Source organism: Cibotium barometz, chromosome 13 (assembly GCF_041138505.1).
Source record: "Cibotium barometz isolate CiBa-2024 chromosome 13, ASM4113850v1, whole genome shotgun sequence".
Taxonomy (NCBI): Eukaryota; Viridiplantae; Streptophyta; class Polypodiopsida; order Cyatheales; family Cibotiaceae; genus Cibotium; species Cibotium barometz.
This window is the reverse complement of record NC_141058.1, coordinates 5536608-5559956: the sequence shown is the minus strand read 5'-3', so window position 1 is coordinate 5559956 and position 23349 is coordinate 5536608. Positions and strand designations below refer to the sequence as shown.

The following is a 23349-nucleotide window of genomic DNA, read 5'->3' as shown; positions in this document are numbered from 1 at the left end:
GTGACTTGTCTGGAGGAACTTAATGCTTGATTTATTGTTAGAGCTTTAACAAAGGCCCGAATTGAGCTCAAATATTTACACTCAGTGAGTGCATTATGAACCTCCAAATGATTGTAGAAACCCTCTTTGTCACCGCAGCTACTTATGAGCTTAATGACATGGTGTGTTAATGGCTCATATATTGTTGATAGGGCTTACACGTCCCTAGTGATTAACTAGCAGAGCCAGTTCACATAACCCTGAAGTTGAGTCACGATGCCATATGAATATTCATGTGTGTTTTTCTTTAAATTGTGGAAGTTTTTTCAGTGTGTAATCCTAGCTCTAGCCTCTTGCATTTTTTACGACATGCTGTGCATGAAACATGCATTATTGATAGGGCTCCAGTTCAATCAACAAGCAGAATTACCTCAGCCCTCATCGTGTTGAAGTGCAATCGTGGAGTCTTATGAATGCCTGTATTTGTGTCCCTTAAACTTATGGAAGTTATTTCAGTGTGCATTCCTAGCGGCCATCATTTCTTCAAATTACAAACCTTCTATATCCTTGCCAAACAAGCAATTTGTTTCTCCATCTCTTAAAAAATCATTTATGTTGGAGCTAATGTTCGTTGCATAACCAGGATGCATGTAGAGCTACCAATATCATTGTTGAGCTCTTGATAGCAAGCACGATCATGTTTCAGGGAAATTCTTCTAATACTTTCTTGTTTTTGATGCTAGATATTGATTCTTGCTGATGAAAAGCTGGAGGAAAATGTTGTGATTGCAGACTCTCGTTCCCTAGCAACTCTTCTTTTGATTCGTGACATTCAGGTTCCTTTTGTTGCTTTATGTATTTGTGTGAAGTTTCAAATTACACAAACACCATGGAATCGATTTATGTATGTACAATGCTTTAATAGTCAGTATTGTCTAGGTTTTGGTGTATATGTGTGCGCATGCCCACGGGTGTAGAACTTTGAATCCCACATAAGCAATCACATACTAAATGGCTTGAGTGGTTGAATTCATGCTTTACATCTCTAGAAGAGGTTGGATACTTTGAAGCTGATCAATCTACTATTGAACTTCATCCGTTACTTAGTCTGGAGAGCTAAGGCATGTGGATCATTAGATTTGCAATCCCCATTGGAGCGTTTCTTCCCAGCCGAGGACAGAACAACTTGCACTGCATGGTAGATATGCACAACAGATCTTAGTGTAGATCATGGAACTCATTGTATATATTCATGTTTTGGCAACATTAGTAGGTTAGGTCTACAAAGTCTTCTCTATTGTGTGTTTTGCTAAGTAGGACTATCGTTAATCTCAGCTTTGCTTATCGTTAATCAGATCATGCTTCCACATGCATGCTACATTGGTATCAAAGCATCTGGGTTCTTCTTAGGCAATGCCTTTTGCATTGAGGTTTGCAGGAAGTGTATTCATACGGCAAATTTTATTGGTATCAAAGCTCTAGGTTCTTCCTAGGCAATGCCTTTTGCATCAAGGTTTGTAGGAAGTGCATATATACGACAAATTAGGGTTTTTGTTTTGCGTTTGCAATCAAATTAGGGTTTGAATTTTTGCATGTGCAGCCAGTTTTGTGCATGTGCAATAGGATTTCCCCAGTCAAGCTAAGTCTAGATTTGTGGGTTTGCAGGCAGCCGCGTCAGCATTAGAGCATGTGTTTGGGTATTTGGCAGCCAGATCGGGTCATAGGTGTAGGGTTAGGATTAATGCATGTAGTTTGGTCTTAGGTAGGCAGATTCCTCTTGTTGACTGAGAGGACCGAAGAGTTTCAAGCATGGAACAAACAAGGAGTAGTTCCTGATGGTGTCTTGAGACAGATACCCAACATCTTCGAAAAAATCTTGAATCGATATATGTCTAGTATGCAGCATTGGTAGGTACCAAAGTGGAGTCAGGATGGGTTGAAGAATAGCCCAAAACTGAGGGTGTTGTCTACTATACGGCAGAGCTTCCAAGACCAGAGGAGCTCCTGGAGGATGCTCTCACACACAGTGATGAGGTGCAATTGTCCAAGATGTGGTTTCCACATTCAGATTCATTTTCAGGTGCAGTTGCAGAGTTAGTATCTCTGGTAGATGTACTATTGAAGGTAGAGCCAGTGTGCTTGGTGATCGAAGATCCATTAGAGGTACTATTGGAGATACAGATGGTGGATAAGGAGCACAATCTACAGATAGTCCGGATCAGAAGTGAAGCAAAGGTGCATGATCTGCTCCACTGCTCCAAGTTTAGTAGGAGGGAATGCTCTTTGCATGCCCGCTCAAGGATGCCCATGGTCGTGTGGTACTAGTGTAGCTGCCTTTTGGGCAAGATCAGAGACCATGTTTGGGTATATGGACTGGAGTTTTGGGCAGCGAGATACTTGACAACAGGGCACCCAAGGATGAGCGAGTGTGGACAGCTTTTGGGTTCATTGTATCTAGTCATGCACAGTTGGCCCACTTGGCCGGCCAACCAACCAACCCTAGCACTTGACTAGCCCTCTAGCCACTCCATAAGGGCAAGTTGAGGGTCATTGTAGAGCATCATTCAATGTCTGTGTCTGGAGTGCTAAGGCATTTGGATCGTCATATTTGCAGTCCTCATCAGCATTTCTTAGCCAGAGAATAACACGACTTGCATTGCATATGGTAGATATGCGCCATATGTACGACTTGCATTGCATGGTAGATGGAACTCATTGTATGTATTCATATCTCGCCTCTATACAATAATTTAGGTATACATGGTCTTCTCTATTGTGTGTTTTGCTTAGTAGGATTAGCGTTGATTAGGTGTCACGTCTGCCAACGTGTTACATATTCTCATGGCTGAGACTTGAGTCCCCTTGGATATTTCGACATCTCAAGCTGCCCCCCGCCCCCCCCCCCCCCCCCCCCCCCCCCCGGGTTTTCCTGGTGCTTCCTGCCCACTCTCCTCCTGCTCCTGTCCTCCTCCTGCCCTTTCCCTCCTTCGCACAGCCCCCCTCTTGCTCTGTGCAGCCTTTTCCCGCCCCATGCCTCCCTCTTGTTCGGCTCCCGCATCCCTGCACTCTCCTGCCCCTCTCCTCCCGGATTTGGTCTCCTGTTTTGATCTGCTGCTGGGGCCCTCACTTAATTTTCATTTGGCATTGGATTTCGATTTCTGGTTTTACCCTTTCGGAGGACTCCATGGCAGCTGCTTCACCTTTCCCTACAGACACTGTCCTCCATTGCCAGTTATCTGAAGGGTATCTTGTCAACCAACATTGCCTCTTTGCAAGCCTCTTAAGTGGTCTGCAAGCTCGTCAGTAGCAGACCAGCCAGGGGCCTTTTTTGGACCTCTTGCAAGCTGCTTTGATTGAGCTGGGACGGATCTTTGATATCCAGTTCCCTTCCTGGGGAAGCACTACATCTAAGTGGAGTTTGACCCTGCTGCCTTGGCGGACCTTGCTGCAGAGCCCGGTTCGTTATGCAATGCGCATGCCTACTGTGCTCGATGGCACCACGGCTTCTCGCACGACTCTAATCTTGTGGCATCTGCGTTAGGTTTCCCAGCGAAAGTTTGCTTCCTAGGCTGGGAAGCCTTGGTGCCATAGAAAGAACAAAGGGAACAGCCCAATGTCGTGGGGCTTTGCCCAACCACACTCGGGAGCATAGAAAGCTCAATCGATATACCAGTTTACTGTGGCCTAGCACACAAATGCATAGTCGGGGTGTGGCACTCACCTTGTGAAAGTTGGTTGCTCGGGATTCTTGTAGGAGACAATGTTTTCGTGCAGTTTGCACCCGAAAACTCCATTCCGCCACTGCTAGTTGCCGCCGCACTCTAATGGAAGCTCAACCCTCCTCACCACTCAATCATATACACTCACTCTACATAAGAGCTCAAACAAGCAGAAGGCAAGCAAGTAATAGTACAGGAGAGTATAGAAGAAGAGTACTCTATTAGCTTATACATAAAAGAATGAGTGGTGAGAGTTACATTTTGCCTCTTATGTGTAGCTACTAGGGTTTACACTCTTGGGTGCCCAAAGTTGAAAATTAGGTCCTAGGGCTCATTCGGCCACTCTAGCTTGTGCAAACACCTAATCCACAAATAGTACTCTCCACCTAAGATCTCATGGTGTGTCTTTAATAGACAAGCGGCGGCGAGCACATACGTAAAATATACAATACATGGCTTCAAGTGAATTCCGGCCATTCCGGTGCTTGTGGCCCAAAGGAGGTGAAAATGATACGGTTAGTTGGCATTGACGCCTTAGAGGTCTCTGGCAAGGGTTAACATGGAAATTCCCAAAGAGAACCACAACCTTCTTCATATCGAGTTCCTTCCCTGGTGGGAAAGAGGTACATCTAGGTGGTATTTGACTATGCTTCTTTGGTGGACCTTGCTACAGAGCCCGGTTGCGTTATGCAATACTCATGCGTACTTCGCTCGCACCACGGCTTCTCGTCTGACTCTAATCTTGTGGCATCTGCATTAGGTTTCCAAGTTAAAGTTTGCTTCCTAGGCCTTCCCAAAGAGAACCACAACCTTCTTCATGCGCTCGGCAACACCTTTGGGTAGGTCATTGAGACTCCGCAGACAGCAACTTCGATGGTCGTGAGGGCAGCGGTCTACTGTCCATCCGGGTGCTCATAGCCTCGCTTGAGAACCTTTCCTAGTTCCTCTTGATTCCTTGGCTCGAGGGCTCTCGTTTTCAGCAGCGGGTGGAGTTCTTTGGACTCCTTGTACAGTGTTTCATATGCCATCAGATGGGGCATCAAGTTTGGACCTACCTGTGCGTAGAGTGCCGGCCATGCACCCCAAGTGACCCTGCCCCGGACCACCCCTCAGGCCAGGGCGACCAACCAGGAGACTGCCCTCGCCTCGGGCCACAAGATGTGGCGTTGCCCCGTGGCCCCAAGAGGTGTATGAGGATGCATCTTACCCACGATGGCAGATGGGGGATCTACTCCCCAGCAGGCTCATCTGTAGCAGTCGTCCTCCAAGCAATGGTGGCAGCCCACCGGCGGCCGGCCTTGACAACAATGGAGCCAGTTCACATGGCCAGGAGTCACTTGGCATAGGTCCTGGCAAGGGCCCCGAAGGTAATGGTGTTCCCATTGCGAACCATTACTCGCATTTGCCTCAAGATCCAGACGTAGAGTCAACAAGAGATTCGACGGGCCAGTCAGTAACCAATTCAGTTCGAGTGGGACCCTCCTTCCCGGCGCATAGAGGGCCCGTAGCCTAAGGTGTCACATGCATCCTGCACTAGAGTGCTATTTGACACACTGGCTCTACATCAGTGCAACATGTATACAATAGGATTACCTTTTAGGAATATTTGTCATATCCCGTGACCCCATTGTGAGCCCTTGTCCGGGACATGTAAGGCACGAGCTACATAGGTGAGTCTCCATAGCCATAGAGAGTTTGCATGTGTTGAGTTCTCTTACCCACTTGGAGAATTTATCAGATAGGTTCATGTAGAAGTCAACCTTAGCTTTAGACCGTGCATTAGCAAGCATGTAGAAGTTTACACATATAGATGCATATGAAGCATGCCTACGGGCCAGCCAAAGGCTAGCCCATGCCCATGGATGGCATAGGCAGCCAGTCGGCAGCCTACATGATCCTCCATACAACAGTCGGCCAGCATCAAAACTGGCTAGGGCAGCAGGTGTGAAGTGTTGCAGTCGGCCAGCATTGGCAAGGCGCAAGGGACAGCCTATGCAGCATTAAATGCTAGCATAAAGGCAGTTTTGTCCCATCAAAACAGGCCGACAGCAGCTATATCGGTCAACCAGCAGCATAAAGTCATATATAAGCAATCTCCCAGCCCACATCATAAGTCATCATTCATAAAATGAGTCTATAGCAGTACAAGAGGAGTTACGTGTCTAGACCCTACGGCTTCTTGAGCATAAATTCAGCATTCAGCACTTGATTGTGCTACAGCCCCAAGGCTTCTGCGAAGAGCATTCTTCAGCATTCAGCCAACATATGTGCATCCCTCAGTTCAAGGTTTGCATAGTGGTCATCGAAGAGCTATTCAAAGGAGCTTGGACAACATATGGTTCAGCCTGCGTTCGGTCTACTGCATCCTTGTGTTTGGTAGACCTCGGTCATCTTTCATATGCATTGTACAAAGTTCTCCAAAGAAATATAAAGCAAATACTCTTGCTTGCAGGGGAGCCCTTCAATGGGTAATTGGGACCCAAAACTGTGTTGACTATCTATCTTCTCTCTCGCTCTTTTGCATAAACTCATGGGTATAAAGAAGGCTTTGTTGCACTTTACGACGATCAACCTATTGCATGCTACATTGATATCATAGCTGTAGGTTGTAACCCAACTTGGCTACCCTAAAGTGAGAGTATTTGGTGGATGGTAAAACTGCGGTCAGGAAAAACCAAAGAAATAAAAGCTAAGGAGGAGGCTTGAAAAGCCAAAAAAGCAGCTGAAAAGCCAAAAGAGCTCTCATAATTGTAGAGAAAGTGAGTGGGCTTGAGAGAATTCATGAAAGGAGATGCAAACATGCAAGGAGCTTCAAAACGTGTGAGGGAGAGATAGAGCCTTATCCAACTCCAATGTTGAATTACATTAAGGTTCCACTCACTTCAAAATGTGAGTCTACTTATATACATAGGTTTAGTATTAAATGTCCCCAACTCCAACCCACTTACACACATTACATTGGTTAGCTTGCACATGCTTTGCCAGGGCCACACACACATGTAAATGTCTGCTTACATAGATTGAGGAGTTCCAACACCCCCTCTCAATGCCAACATGTGACACTATGATGAGCATTGCACAATCATCCTCCAATAGCATACAAGACTAGATTGTTTGTGTAGAGCACATGTGTCCAAAGCCCAATGGTTCATGCATCCATGCTCCTCTTCCTGCTAGAGGAGTCCATCCTTGTCATCCTGCGAAGTGCTTGCATAATTACTCACATCCCGTGCAAGATGGCCAATCTCTCCACAAGTGTTACACTTCCTGAGTGATGGATCTTTCAAGAAGCAACGAGCTTCATCGTGACAATCTTCTTACAATAGGTACACTTGATCAAGCTTGAGACCTTCTTACCATGACCCATGGATAGGGCTTGCCCCGAGAGGATGTCGATGACGATGCTGTGTCTCCCCTCTTTGCCTTGATGCTCCTCTCCTCATCAAGCAAGGCACTAATGATGCCGTCCAGTGTAGGATCGGGAAGATGCTTCAATTTTGTGACTAGGCTCTCATACAGCTCGGGCATGCTTTTCAAAAGCACTGCAATTACATCCTCCTCTTCCACCTTTGCATCGGTGGAGGCCAGCTGAGTGGTGATGCTATGTAGCTCATTGATGAAATCGCTAAGTTTCTCCTCCTCGGAAAACCGTAGGCCAAACAACTTGACCTTTAGAGCAATCCGAGAGTGCTTGGCTCTTGCTCTGTACAGCTGCTCTATTTCATCCCATGCCGCCTTTGAGGACATAGACCCTGCCACCAAGTGAATAAGCTTGGGGTGCAAATTCAGGGCTATGACAGCCGTGGCCTGCTCATCTGGATCCACTTCATCCGTATCACTCAGATCAACTTGCTTAGTGCCCTTCACATAAGGCCACAATCCCTTGTACATCAACAAGTACTTGATCTGCGTCTGCCATGTGTGGAAACTCTCTCCATCAAAGGGCTTAATGGTACTTAATGATAGCTCCTTTATTATGCTTTGGCGCACAGATTGTCAAGTTCCTGCTGCTTGAGGTTGTACAGAGAGGATAGAAAGAGAGAGATAAACAGCTGCACCTCTTTCATAGACAAAACTAAAAAATCACAAGGCTGCAAAATACCTTGTTAACATGTTCTCCTTGCTGAGTTGATGCTGCTTCATGTTGTTGCAGGCCCACACAGCTTCTCAACTCTCACATGAGTTCTCCAGGCCCTTCACAAAGACCTTGCAGGCTGTCTTTAGGCTTCATGTCGTTTTGCACGAAAGTTGCAGGCTTTCAGGCCCTGCTTTTTGCTGTCCAGGCTTGTTGTGCGTCTTGGCAGGCCCACACATGAGATTTATGCTGCTTTTAGCTCCCTTGAACCTGTGCTTCTCACAAATGGCTTCTATTGCGCAGACTGCTTTGCAGAGGGTGCACTGCTGGCTGCTGCTGCGCTTGCTCCACTTGCTGTTGCGCTGCTGTTGTAGCTTTGCACTATTTAGTTTGTTGCTACTGTGCTACGCTTGTGCCAGCTTTGCTTGTAGTTGCTACTCTGTAAATCCGAATGGCTCCACGTTGCTTGCTTTTGCTACTGCTACTCTGATTCCTTAGTTGCTGCCTGCTGCTTCAGCTTCGTGTTTTGTGCTGCTGTAGACATTCGCTACGCTTTTTGATGTTGCTTATCTACTACACAAACTGCAGTGCTACTCACTTCGTTTGCTGCTACAGGCGTTTTTTAGAGCAGATTCTTCAAGATCTTTCCAACTGCTACTGCTCTGCTTTGCTAGTATATTTGTTTGCTGCTCTGTTCTTCTTCGTTGCAGTGCGTGTTGTGCTGCGGGTGCTTTGCTACAGGTACCGCTACTTCGATCCAGCCCACTGTATACTACGCTCCTTCTACTGCAGGTATTCTTTAAGGCTCTGACTGCTGGTCACTCAACAGTTCGCTGATTCATGACCTGCTGTTGCCACAGCCTCCTTTAGCAGCAGATCGATGACCCCAGCTGTTCACATAGGTGCTCCACATAGTCTTCTTGCAGATCAAAAGATTTGAGCGGATTTCTTCAACAGCTCCAAGCTTCTCTCCACGTTGCTCTTCAAGTAGGCTCCATCTCCACACAGATCCAGGGATTCCAAAATCAGCAATTCTTCACCACACAGATTTGCTCCAATTTCATCCACAAATTCTCTATCTGCTTCTCTCTTCATCAGGGTGCTCTGATACCATGTAGAGAAAGTGAGTGGGCTTGAGAGAATTCATGAAAGGAGATGCTAACATGCAAGGAGCTTCAAAACGTGTGAGAGCCTTATCCAACTTCAATGTTGAATTACATTAAGGTTCCGCTCACTTCAAAATGTGAGTCTACTTATAGTCTTATATACATAGCTTTAGGGTTAAATGTCCCCAACTCCAACACACTCACACACATTACAGTGGTTAGCCTGCACATGCTTTGCCAGGGTCACACACACATGTAAATGTCTTTCTTGCATAGATTGAGGAGTTCCAACAATAACTAGAAAGATTGTTCCTCATCATGGAGCAAGAACGGCAAAAAGAAGACACCAAAAAGGTGAAAGAACGACGGGCCAAAGAAGCTTGACGTGAGGATGCTAAATGCAAGGCTGAAGAAGACCAAAGACAGGCAGACCAAGCTACGTGAGTAAGGCTTGAACGTGATGCTATGCAACTCCAAAACAAGTAGTTGATAGCTGGTAAATATGCTATCTTCTCCCCACCTTGGTGCACCATGGGGCAAGTTCCTCCACCACCCCAACCACCACGGAGCATGATCAACCGAACTCCAGTAAGTATGATGGTAAGTCAATCATGGTGCAACCATGCAATTCATTCATCAATTTGTAGCATATTTTCCATTCCCTAAGCTTTCAGGTCTTCAAGATCGAGTCCACCCGGCGGCATCTCACCTTTCCGGGGAAGCAGTCACCTAGTGGCAGGATTGGTGGAGTCTACATGTAGACCCGTTAACAAGGGCTCCATAGTATGTATGGAACACCTTTGTGTCCGACCTCAAAAAACAGTTTCTACCTCCACAAAAATGGCTCACCCTTCACTGACATACTCTAATAGAGTAATCACGTCAGCACAACAGTTAGGTATTTTTGAGGAGGATAAGTTGAAACAGTTTATTAGAGGTCTGGATAATAACATTAGGTTTACTGAAGTAATTTCAAGTCACAGTCCTATGTTAGGGCTCTCACTCTTGCTTAGAATTAGGAAATGATGCTGAAAGGAGGTAAGCTCAAAGAGATCCAGGCTCCTCAACAGCAGTCATCTACCACGTGACAGCCATCATCTCAAGGGGGGAAGGGAGCTCAGAATAGCAAAGACAATAAGAAAGATTCGTAGAGCATCTCAGGAGGCAAGAAGGATAAAAACTTCACGCGTAAGAAAACACTTGACGAAAAGGCCAAGGAGGGCATTACTGGTGGATATCTCCAACCAGAACAGAAAATGCGGTATAAGGGAGAGAACAAATGTTTCTTCTGCCACATGGTGGGGCATGGTAAGAAAGACTGTACCAAGTGGCAGGCTGTACAAGCCTCCAAGACCTTTGCCTCCACAGTAGCCACCGCCATAGCTGCATCTACACCTCCCACATAGGCCACCAATGCCATGCAACTCTTACCTACCTTAAACGCAGTACCCACAGTGGTATTTGACGATAAAGAGAGTGAGGTTGAGGAGGAGAAGAAAGTCCTCATTCATGCTTATGGCACAATGAAGGGACAACAATTCATTGTCCTCTTCGATATGGGCAACTCTGAGGATGCCATTTCTCCTCAGTTGGCTAAGAAGATGAGTTGTACACTTGTACCCCATCATTTGGACGTAGACGGGTTCACACTCGATGTTCATATTCATATATCTCATAAGGTTCAACAATTTGCATTCATGATTCAAAAGGCCACATTTCAGCAAGATTTCATTCTCACCTCTTTTAGGGATTATGCACCCATTCCTGATTGGAGGCAAGACATTTTCACTATTGTTGATGGTGTTTCTGAGCCTATCTTGATTCGTGCTGACGTGAATCCTTCTAGCTGACACCGAGCCGACTGCAAACTAATTCGGGAGGCTGACACTGACTCCGGTTGGAAATATGTCCTCTAGGCTCTTTAATTGTCCTCCAGCTTCAGATTACCTCAACCCCAAAACCACGCTGAACACTCTCTTGATGCTCTGCGGACCTTCTGCTGACATCTTTCCGTTTGAACTTGTCAGATTCAGATTTTGCTGACAGACAGATCTAGCCGACTCAGGTGTCATAATTAAATCAGAAACTTCTCTTTTTTGTTTGCTGACTCTCCCTGACCCTTAGGTTGCTCAAACCTCAAAGAGTTATTGATCAAAAACTCTTTGTTGATTGTAGCTGACACTTATTTGACTGGTCTGATTGAACTGATTTCTGACAGCTAACGATTGACAGCTGACTCAACTAGATCAGACTTCCTTAGCTTTGAGTCCTCTAACACCTCTAGTCCATCTAAACACTCAAATCACAAAAGAATTCCCCCCTAAAGACATTCAACTGATTACAATCAACTTGTAATTTACTCTAAATGATTAATCAACCCGCAAACCCGACTGTCTAACTGCTGACTTCTATCAGTCTCCTGACTGTCAGACTTGACTCAAATCTACTTCCGTTGAATCCAAAAAGATTATAACAACCCTTCTATCTCACCAGTTGATCCCCCTAGATGCACAACTGATTGTAACTGACATCCCTCTGATCCTTTCCGACACAGAATCTGTCACGACCCTGTGAATTTGTGTAGCGTAAGTGTGAGCATGGTGGTCGGTGAGCAAGATATATGTTTAAGGTTCATACTTGGGGCAAATGTTTTATTCAAATAACCCCATGTGTGGAGGGGACAAGGTATTTAAATAACCCCATGTGTGGAGGGGACAAGGTATTTAAATAACCCCATGTGTTGAGGGGACAAAAGGGACAAAAGGAAGGGGGAGATGCGGTGAAATTTGACAATTTAGTGGGGCCAAAGACAGGCTCAAGACTCTTACCTTTTTACAATAGTTCGATGCTGCTTTTTCTGGTGGAAATTACACAGAATCCCCGAAAGTGAGAAAGGTTGCGATTTTCTCAAGGGCAATGCATTGCAATGGTGGTCCACTCTTCTTTTACAGGGCATAGCACCATTTACTTGGGTACAGTTTAAACAGGTATTCTCTTCCATGTGGCTCCATTTGAGGTGGATGTAATAACAGCATGGCATAAGTTGGATGCATCGAAATGTGAGAATCTTGAGAATTACAACAAGAAGTTTTGGGAAGATTTACTCCCAGTTACTTCTTATCGCGCTGTAAACCGGCCTTCAGAGAGCAAAGGGCGGTGGAAACAAACACTCGCACATAGAACACTTCAACACCATTGAGGACCTAGAAAAGGAAAACAAACAGGGGGAGCTAGAGTGCTCCTGCAAATAGTACACGGACACCGATTGGCCCCAAATCGCAGTGGCGCCCCTTGCGGTATTTCTTTAATTGATTAAAAGAGCTTTGATTACAATATAGGGCTGGGAACTCAGCCGTCGCATTAGAACTCGTGAAGCCTGCAAAGAACCTGCATCTGGCTTCTTGTCCACACGGCATCCACAAACAAGTCCAGCCATTGTTCACATCGAAAGACTCTCTCACATTGAGTCTGCATACAGAAGCTTTCTCCCATGATCAAGGCTGCCACAACCATCCATAGCCTCTCACACTATGAACAGCATCACACCCTGACACATCCAGTGCTCCTGCATCACAACACAGACTCCCAAACTGTCTCTCAAAAGAGTATCACAGCACAGCATACCATACCGTTGACACACCTGTACAAACCCTCTCTACCATCCAAGGGTACTATCCATCTCTGTCATGGATTCCCTGTCCCCTGTCCTATCAGTAGCAAGGCTGTACTAAACATGTGTCCACTCCTGTACCTTATGCCTGCATGTGACCTTTCTCCTGGAGAAACCCAAAAACATGTCTCTTCGAGAAAACCTACGACCTGTTTCCACATGAAACCCTTAGGCCTGTTTCCCTTTGAAACTTCTGTCCTGTTTCCATACATCTAGTTACCTCTTCCCTCATGAAACATCTGGCAACATAGAGATGCCCATAACTGTAGGTCCCACTGTTCCTTTCTAGCAAGAGAAAAACAATCTGCTCTATGAGCATGCAGCCATGCGAGCTTGCTTCACTCCCATGCCAAGAAACATAACCAAATGACCTGTGCTTGTAGCCAAAAACCCAAGCACATAGCTGAATTTGCAGCCAAACAAAAACAGCCCATAATCTGTCCCAAAACAGTCCCGAACCAAAGCATAGAGAAGCTGAAAGTTCCATCAGTTGAACGCCATCGGCATGATGTCTATGTTCATGGAAAAACAGCCCTTGTCCACCTTTGTGTCAAGAGAAACCAGCCCCTTTCCACTCAGGAGAAGAGCACGCAACCCTGAGCGCCTGCAGTCTAGCCCTCCTGAGCACCAAGCGAGAGAGAGAGAGAGAGAGAAAAGAGCATGGGCCACAGCTTCAGCCCAGTCCTCCGCTTTTGCACCAAGAAAAAGATAGAAAAGTGCCTGCAGCCATGCGCTTTTTCTCCTATCAATAGGTGCCCTGAAAACTGCCCAAGCAACACACAGTCCAGCCTCCTGTATGCTGCGCCTGAAATCCAGCCCACCTGGTGGCAAGGAAAAGAGAGAGAGAGCACGCCCAGCTCTGTGCGCCTGCTGTCCTGCAGCCGCCTGTAGCCTCTGTATCTCCTGCCCCGCCCTCAACACGAGCATAACAGAGGATGTTCAGCGTGCAGCTCTGTGCGCCCAGCCAAGCAGCCCGCTTTCCAACGGAAAAGCCAGCCCATGGGTCTTCAGGCGACCAGCCCTTCTTAGCGAAAAAGCACACCCCCAACAAGAGTTAGGCGCCTCTCCTCCTGGCAGCCCCTCCTTTTTCCTAAAAAGCACACGTGACCCCAAAATAGCATAAGGGCCACGATTATCTTTAATGAAGGGCTTTTTAATAATTTTTAAAGGTTTTTAAACCTTTTAAGCTAAAATCTCTTTGCCCCCTTTCACACATGGGGTTATCCACACATGGGCTTCCATCTTCACTCCCACCTGATGCCATTCACACTGTCCACCATGTCCTCGTGCACACCTGCATCTTGTCCAGAGAAAAACACAGGGTCGTGACATACCCCCCTCTTGAAAAATGGCAAGCGTCCTCGATTGCACTCAATGGCACAGTAAAGCATCTCATGAGCAAAGACACCCCATATGGCAAAAACAATGGCCTTCCAATGCATCTGGATGATAGAACAATCATCCTGCACAATAAGCCACACTGTCCTCTTGCTTGTTCCTTCAGAACCTACAGCAAAAGTCTAAAACCAAATGGAAACACGTTAACTGTGTTAGCCAAAAACAAAACCATGCATCATTCTACATATGACAAACATATGCATGACACATATATGCATTCGCAAACAATATGGTCCTCAAAATGCTCTACCTACTCCAAAGTAACAGTCTAAGGGCTGCTCGCAAGCCTTACGCCCATGGGCATCCCGCAGGACCCACGACTGATGGTACAACATGAACATATGCAAGCACTCAATGCATTCAAACACTACATCCAGTAAGTACTTTCCCACATATGTCTCATGGCCATCCCGCAGGAGTTACACCCATGAACATAATAAAGCACTTGATGTATCATACCAACATACATGCAGCACTCAACACAATGCAGAGTATTTCCCAATGTATTCCCAATGGTACCAGGATCCAATGGCACCAGAATACAAAAATACCTCTACCTCAAAAAGTGTATGCATACATGCACAAATAGAGTTCGATCCATATTTCCATGAACCAAACCAACTCTAGGACTGCTCGCAAGACTTATGTCCTCCATAGAGTTATCCATAGTTGAAGTTAGAGTTCAAGGTGCGCGCGACTGTGAACCATACCCAACTTTACCATCTCATGTGTCTAGAACACAAGATCATAGAAGTCCCATAAGCAGATGTACTGTCAGCCTCAGTACCTTCGGGTGAATACAAAGATGTCACCAAGCGACTCCTAGATAACAAATGAGCCTGTCTGTAACAACAAGGGAGCGGAGGTGCTACCCCCCTCTTGAGCATCAGGCAATGCTCCAGACCTATGCTCTGCTGAACCTGAATGAGCCGTAACAAGAGTCGACTCCAACTCATAGGCATCAGGATAAAGCTGCAACTCCTGAGGTGAATGTGCTAAGTCACCCTCGTCCATCCACTTCGCATCCATCAGTGAACCTCCTCCATCCACTTCGTATCCATCAGTGAACAGCTCTTGAACTTCACAGGATAGCGACGGGAAACCTTACCCTGTACCTTTCTTTCCTTATGTGCCAGTATATGCTCAGGAATAAGAACCTCGTCAAGTTCCTCCACTTCCATCTGAGCCTCATCTGATACATCCTTAGGCACGCAAAACCTGCTTGCACTCCACCCAAGTGGTAAGCACAAGTTCTCGATGAAGCATAGTAAATCACCACTGCTAAACATAGAAAGAAACTGTCTTCCGAACCCATGAAGCCTCTATGAAGATACCACTGGTGACAAACTGTCCAAAGCCATAGCCTTCAACGCATCTCCTGCACCATAACACTTCAACTGCTTCTAGTTCCTGGCCGACTACTTCTTGTCCTTAGTGTCTTTTCTCCTGAACTTCATCTTCAGCTCTTGCTCTTCACCTCATATAGGCAAAGACACAAAATCCTGTACTGTATCCTGCACTTCCTTTTCACTTTCCTCATGTTGAAGCTTTTGATGTGACTCTCATGAGACAACCACGAGCTTGCCCCCCTTAGGAAAGTTGGCGATTGTCCCGACCAAAGCAACCACGGACTCGCCTCCTTGAGAAAGTCGACGATGTGTCCCGGCAACGGAACCTTGTAAACCGGCCTTCAGAGAGCAAAGGGCGGTGAAAACAAACACTCGCACATAGAACACTTCAACACCATTGAGGACCTAGAAAAGGAAAACAAACAGGGGTAGCTAGAGTGCTCCTGCAAATAGTACACGGACACCGATTGGCCCCAAATTGCAGTGGCGCCCCTTGCGGTATTTCTTTAATTGATTAAAAGAGCTTTGATGACAATATAGGGCTGGGAACTCAGCCGTCGCAGTAGAACTCGTGAAGCCTGCAAAGAACCTGCATCTGGCTTCTTGTCCACACGGCATCCACAAACAAGTCCAGCCATTGTTCGCATCGAAAGACTCTCTCACATTGAGTCTGCATACAGAAGCTTTCTCCCATGATCAAGGCTGCCTCAACCATCCATAGCCTCTCACACTATGAACAACATCACACACTGACACATCCAGTGCTCTTGCATCACAACACAGACTCCCAAACTGTCTCTCAAAAGAGTATCACAGCACAGCATACCATACAGTTGACACACCTGTACAAACCCCCTCTACCATCCAAGGGTACTATCCATCTCTGTCATGGATTCCCTGTCCCCTGTCCTATCAGTAGCAAGGCTGTACCAAACATGTGTCCACTCTACCTTCTGCGTGCATGTGACCTTTCTCCTGGAGAAACCCAAAAACATGTCTCTTCGAGAAAACCTATGACCTGTTTCCACATGAAACCCTTAGGCCTGTTTCCCTTTGAAACTTCTGTCCTGTTTCCATACATCTAGTTACCTGTTCCCTCATGAAACATCTGGCAACATAGAGATGCCCATAACTGTAGGTCCCACTGTTCCTTTCTAGCAAGAGAAAAACAATCTGCTCCATGAGCACGCAGCCATGTGAGCTTGCTTCACTCCCATTCCAAGAAACATAACCAAATGACCTGTGCTTGTAGCCAAAAACCCAAGCACATAGCTGAATTTGCAGCCAAACAAAAACAGCCCATAATCTGTCCCAAAACAGTCCCGAACCAAAGCATAGAGAAGCTGAAAGTTCCATCAGTTGAATGCCATCGACATGATGTCTATGTTCATGGAAAAACAGCCCTTGTCCACCTTTGTGTCAAGAGAAACCAGCCCCTTTCCACTCAGGAGAAGAGCACGCAACCCTGAGCGCCTGCAGTCTAGCCCTCCTGAGCACCAAGCGAGAGAGAGAGAGAGAAAAGAGCATGGGCCACAGCTTCAGCCCAGTCCTCCGCTTTTGCACCAAGAAAAAGATAGAAAAGCGCCTGCAGCCATGCGCTTTTTCTCCTATCAATAGGTGCCCTGAAAACTGACCAAGCAACACACAGTCCAGCCTCCTGTATGCTGCGCCTGAAATCCAGCCCACCTGGTGGCAAGGAAAAGAGAGAGAGAGCACGCCCAGCTCTGTGCGCCTGCTGTCCTGCAGCCGCCTGTAGCCTCTGTATCTCCTGCCCCGCCCTCAACACGAGCATAACAGAGGATGTTCAGCGTGCAGCTCTGTGCGCCCAGCCAAGCAGCCCGCTTTCCAACGGAAAAGCCAGCCCATGGGTCTTCAGGCGACCAGCCCTTCTTAGCGAAAAAGCACACCACCCAACAAGAGTTAGGCGCCTCTCCTCCTGGCAGCCCCTCCTTTTTCCTAAAAAGCACACGTGGCCCCAAAATAGCATAAGGGCCACGATTATCTTTAATGAAGGGCTTTCTAATAATTTTTAAAGGTTTTTAAACCTTTTAAGCTAAAATCTCTTTGCCCCCTTTCACACATGGGGTTATCCACACATGGGCTTCCATCTTCACTCCCACCTGATGCCATTCACACTGTCCACCATGTCCCCGTGCACACCTGCATCTTGTCCAGAGAAAAACACAGGGTCGTGACATGCGCACTGCCATTGTCAGAGCAAGTTGAGAAGTATTGTTGTGGGTTGCCCAAGGAAGTGCGTGACTATTGCATTAAGACTCGAGTAACAAATATGTCGCAGATGATAGAGAATGCCATGACGGCAAATGCGTTACTCACTGGGGTTTTAACTGGATTTAATGGCAGTAAAAGCACTGGCAAGAAAATTGAAAAGTCAGGGCATGCATTGCGTGATGCAACAGTGCTTGCAGAGAAGTGGCGTAAGATGTTACCAATGCCCAAGAGAACTCCCGAGGAGAAACAGGCTTTGTTGGATGCCAGGAAATGCTTTTTTTGTACCGAAGAGAGACATATGCCTTTCAATTGTCCCAAGCAAAAGTCCAACAAGGACTGTGACACTAAAGGGGAGCCCAAGTCTAAGAAAGCAAAGCCTTCTGCAGGGTTAGTTCCTGATCTTGTTGGGGAACAGCCAGGTGGTTGAGGAGACTGAGTTGTGCAGGGCATGAGGCAAAGTTAGAGATCAGAATGCTTTGATTTTCTTTGACACAGGTGCTAGAGCCAACTTTATCTCATGAGATTTGGCTGGTAGATTGGGGATCCGTGCAAAGAAGATGGGGCCTTTGTATGAGGCTAATATGGCTTGTCCTGGGTATGCAGAACCCGCTACCCCTATTATTGGGAAGCTGAGGCTTCATGTGCAGGGTTATGTGAACAGTGAGGAATTCTATATCATGCCACTTGATGGGTGTGATGTTTTGTTGGGTATGCCATGGTGTCATAGAGTACATGCAGTGGTGTATACTGACAACATGAAGATTACTTTGACTTATAGAGAGAAAGAGCATATTTTGGATGTAAGGCTTAAAGGGGAATTTATTCCTATTGTATCGGCTTCGACCATTTCATCAGTAATGAAAAAGCATCTTTCCGCGTATTGGGTTTTTGTAAAGGATGCAAAAGAAGATGAAGCTCAATCTAATTTGTCTATGCTAGATAAAGACGGGATTGATTTCCTACGTGAGTACCAAGATTGCTTTTCCGAGTCATTGCCAAGAGAACTTTCTCCTGAAAGGCTAGAAGATCATGCTATTGATCTTATTCCGGGAAGTACCCCACCAAATAGGCCACTGTATCGCGTTAGTGCAGCCCAACAAGAGAAAATTATGAGCCAGGTACAGGAGTTGTTGAAAAAAGGGTTGATGCAACCTAGCTCATCACCCTTTTTCTCACCTATGCTCTTAGTGCAAAAGAAAGATGGTTCTTGGTGCATGTGTATAGATTACAAGGCGCTAAACAAGAACACCATCAAGAATCGATTTCCTATTCCGAGGATCGATGACATATTGAACCGCTTACAAGGCTCCACAGTCTTTAGTTGGATAGACTTGAAAAGCGGGTATCATCAGATACGCATTAGACCCGAGGATGTGCATAAGACAACATTTCGGACCACCTTTGGGCTATATGAGTTCTTGGTCATGCCCTTTGGCTTGACAAATGCTCCCGCCACCTTTAACAGGATGATGGATAGATTTTCCGGCCTCATAGAGCGTTTGTGGGCACATTCTTTGATGACATGATTGTGCATTCACGCTCAGAGGAGGAGCATAGGGAGCATTTGGCCATAGTGTTTGAAGAACTCCGGAAGCATAGGTTGGTCATAAATGGCAAGAAGAGTGAGTTCTTCTTGGAAGAAATATACTTCCTGGGGCATATCGTGTCTAAAGATGGAGTCCGTATGGATCCTTCGAAAGTCGAAGCAATTCTCAATTGGCCAGATTTGAGGACCGTGCATGATGTATGCAGCTTTTTGGGATTGTGTTTCTATTACAGGCCGTACATACGGTATTTTGCTGAGATTGCTTCGCCCCTTCATGCTTTAACAAAGAAGGGAACTCCGTTTCGATGGGCTGATCGAGAAATTGCAGCCTTTAAAAAGCTTAAAGAAAAGCTTACTTCGGATCCCGTATTGGTACTACAAGATCTCCAAAAAGCTTTTGTTGTCCAGTGATGCATGTGGGAATAGCATTGGGGCAGTTCTCATGTAGGAAGGACATGTGATAGCCTATGAGAGTCGTATATTACAGAATGCCGAGAAGCATTTACAGGTCTACGAGAAAGAGATGTTGGCTGTAATTCATGCTCTTTCTACATGGAAACACTATTTGCTTGGGGCTGATTTCACCGTGCAGACAGATCACCAGACCTTGTGTTATTTCCTCACGCAAGCTAAGCTTTCTGAGAAGCACATGAGATGGGCCAACTTTTTGTCTATGTTTCACTTTCAGATTTTACATGTGGAAGGCAAAAAGAATGTTGTGGCAGATGCTTTGTCACGCAAGCCATAGGTCGTAGCAGTTTCACTTGCTTATCATCATGAGCTTGATGAGATGAAAGAGCAGTATGCCCAGGATGAGGATTTTGGTAGGGTCTATGATTAGATGTCTGAGGGTCAGTGGCATGATCATTATACTCTCAGGGATGACTTCTTGTAGAAGAACTCTGAGAGCACACCGCCAATGCTGCTGTTGGGGTTTGGATGAGAAGGAACTCAATAAACTGACTGCGAAGCATATGTCCAATCGAGAGTAGGTCAACCATACCAAACAACCGACGAGAACCCGATACTGTCCCTGATCAGTTCCTGGAGAAGCATCAAGTGAAGAAAGCTTCTCACCAATATCCATAGGAGAAGATACTGGTTTGCACCCAGTCATTTGAAATCTGTTGAGAATCTCCCCAGTGTACTTCTGCTGAGAGAAGAAAATGCCCTTCGAGGTCTGCCAAATCTCAAAGCCAAGAAAATAATGCAAGAGGCCAAGATCTGTCATCTCAAACTCTGTCTCCAAAGCATCCATAACAGAATGGATCCGCACAGAATAAGAACCTGTAAAGATGAGGTCATCAACATAGACCACAATAATAACAATCAACCCCCTCTCAAGGAGGATATAAAGGTTCGAATCTGCATGAGAACGGCGCAGGCCGAGCTTCTGAAAGAACTCATCAATTCGCTGGTACCAATGTTGGGTTTTATGCCGTGTATGCACCCAGAGGAGTGCTAGTGATCATCAGTAGATTACTGGGGCACTTTTTACTTCAGTTAGTGGAGGTTTTTTTCCCCAGTTTAGCTTAGTTTCACTTATAAGCAGTTTATAGGTGTTTTGGTCCACCCGGCACATTTTATGGCCGGACATGTGAACACATCTCTTTAGGTCACTTATTATGTGGCTATTGTACTTCACATTTTTTTATCATCTGGATATACAGAAGTCGTGTTCTCTCTCTGTTGCTCTCCACGCCTGTTTGCTGCTATCTCTAAACCCTAACCCTAACAGTGCATAGGCCTTCATTTGGTATCAGAGCTGAGTAGGCCTGCCATTGCCCAGCTTGTACATAGTCGCCTTCTGTTTTTGTCTGTACTGCACTACCCGTACAGACTCGCCAGCAATAGCTTCGCCTGCAGCTGCCGTACCTGTTCGCCGCCCGTCAGCAGGTGTACTGAAGCTTTCCGTACAGGTACCTGCCCGTACATTGTGCGCCGCCTACAGCACCTGTCAGCGCCGACTGTACCTGTCAGCACCGACTGCACCTGTCAGCTGTCAGCGCCGATTGCACCTGTCAGCACCCTTCGTACTGTACCTGCCTGCCCGTATACTGTACCTGGCTGCATACAGTCGACTGCACAAACATACGACCTATACTACCAGGTGTACCTGGTCGCCCTGCTCCATACTGTGCTCAGTACAGTAAACGTACCTGCACAGTACCTGCTACGAATATCCATCTGCAGTCTCCTTCTGCTCCGTACAGTACAAGTCGACTGTACCTGCACAGTACAGTCAACTGCACTTGTTCTTTTGGTGGACTGTACCTGCATATGTTCATTTGGTACCACAACCTACTCAGTCAACTTGTGGTAAGCAATACAAATTTTGTTTTTTGGGCAATTCTATTTTCTTTGTGAAAATCTACAGGCACTACAGGCAGACTTTCTTGCAAAGAAGTCTACAGGCTTTTTGCACAGTTTTGGGTGCAGTAAATTTGGGCATTTTTGCGGCATTTTGGCATTGTGTACGCCATTTTTGCTACTCTACTCAATCATTGGTGCATTGAGCTGCACATTCAGAGGATTGAGAGTGCAGGCATATTTGGGTGAACTGTATTCAGTGGAGTACAGTTGTTTTCAGGGTTCTTGCTATTGGGTTTTTTGATACACAGGTACAACATTGTGCATAGGCACAATGGCAAATCAACAGCAGAGTGATGTATTCACATATTTGTCTAAGAAAGACAAATTGGACGGCACGAACTACTCTTTGTGGAGTTTTATGCTGAAAAATGTGCTTGTGGCAAAAGGTCTTTGGGATTTTGTTAGTGGTGATGAACCACGTCCAGGTCCATTGGCTCCAGAGACTCCTCCCCAAGGGGGTGCTCGTGGACAAGGACAACAGGTACAGGCTCGAGGGCAGCCATTGCCTGTTCAAAGAACAAATGCTCAGAAGACATGGGATGCCAGGGATGCACAAGCTTTGTCACTCATTGCATTGTCAGTACAGAGGTCTATTATACCTCATATTCGTTCAGCTGGCTCTTCACAGAATGCATGGGTGACTTTGGAGTAGATGTATGCTACTCGTAATGAGGCTCGGATCTCATTTTTGAAAAGAGAGCTGGAAAATCAGAAAATGAATGAAGGAGATGATATGTCTAGCCACTTAAACAAGCTGCAGGATTTGAGAGAGCAACTCATCAATGTGGATGAGATTATTCTTGAGACACAGCTTGTGTCCACCATCTTGCACTCTTTGCCAAGATCTTACTTGGCTTTTCATACCTCTTTGAACCTCAGCATGAGGAATGCTGTTGAACCCCTTAAGTATCAGGAACTTGTTGCTCTCTTGCTACAAGAAGAGCAAATGAGGAAGAATATGAATATGAACACAAGTGCTGAACAAGCACTACAGGTCAAAAGGGGAAAGGAAAAACTCAGCCAAAGAGTTCAAATCAGAATTCAGGTGATGGTGGTTCTTCTCAGGATACCAAGAAAGGTGATGGACAGCCCAAGAAGAAGGGCAAATGTCACTACTGTAAGAAGCCAGGTCACTACATCACTGAATGTAGGAAGAGGATTGCCAAAGAGAAGGCAAAGGAAGCTGGGATGTCTGTTAATGATGCTTCTAAAGCTCCTCCAGAGACTGCTTCTTTTGTTGAGGACAGGGATTACTGTTTTTATACATGCAGCTATGATGCCTCTTGGTCTTCACAGGCACTCAGTATGACAGAGCATGCATGTACTTGGTATTTTGATAGTGGTGCCTCAAAGCATATCACATCTCGCAGGGATTTGTTTTGTCATGTTGGCCCTGCCCCTGTTGGCAAAACTGTTCAGTGTGCCAACAATGCTTCATATCCAGTTCGTGGCATTGGGGAGATTCAGCTCACAGCCATTGATGGCTCCATTCTCCGCCTTACAGATGCCTTATATGTACCAGGGATAAAGAAGAATTTGTTGTCCATTTCTTCTTTAGCACATTGTGGTATGCAAGTCCACTTTGATGATGATAAATGCATGGTCAGAGACAAAGCTAATGCTTTGACCTTGATGCTTACTGGTACATTATGTCATGGACTTTATCAGTTGGATGCATTTCAGCCAGTGGATCAGTCTGCTTATAATGCATTCACTCTTACTCCAGCTATGGTTGATGCGGAGTTATGGCATGCTCGCATGGGGCATGTAAATTTTGGTAGTCTTATGCTTATGCAGCGACATAACATGTTTACAGATCTACCTCTCATGGAGAAGCCTCCAGATCACATTTGTGAAGGATGTATTTTGGGAAAAATGCATAGGTTTTCTTCCCACGTGATC

At 46.0% G+C, this 23349-nt stretch overlaps 1 protein-coding gene across 1 annotated transcript in view; it reads left to right on the top strand.

Moving 5' to 3' along the window:
* The window catches only part of LOC147632304 (putative ion channel POLLUX), an 86269-nt gene that overhangs the window by 50263 nt on the left and 12657 nt on the right, over positions 1–23349 (top strand). Inside the window, exon 10 of the mRNA XM_086807120.1 lies at positions 723–815. Coding sequence (XP_086663246.1) covers positions 723–815 — 93 coding nt within the window. The remainder of the gene's footprint in view (positions 1–722; positions 816–23349) is intronic.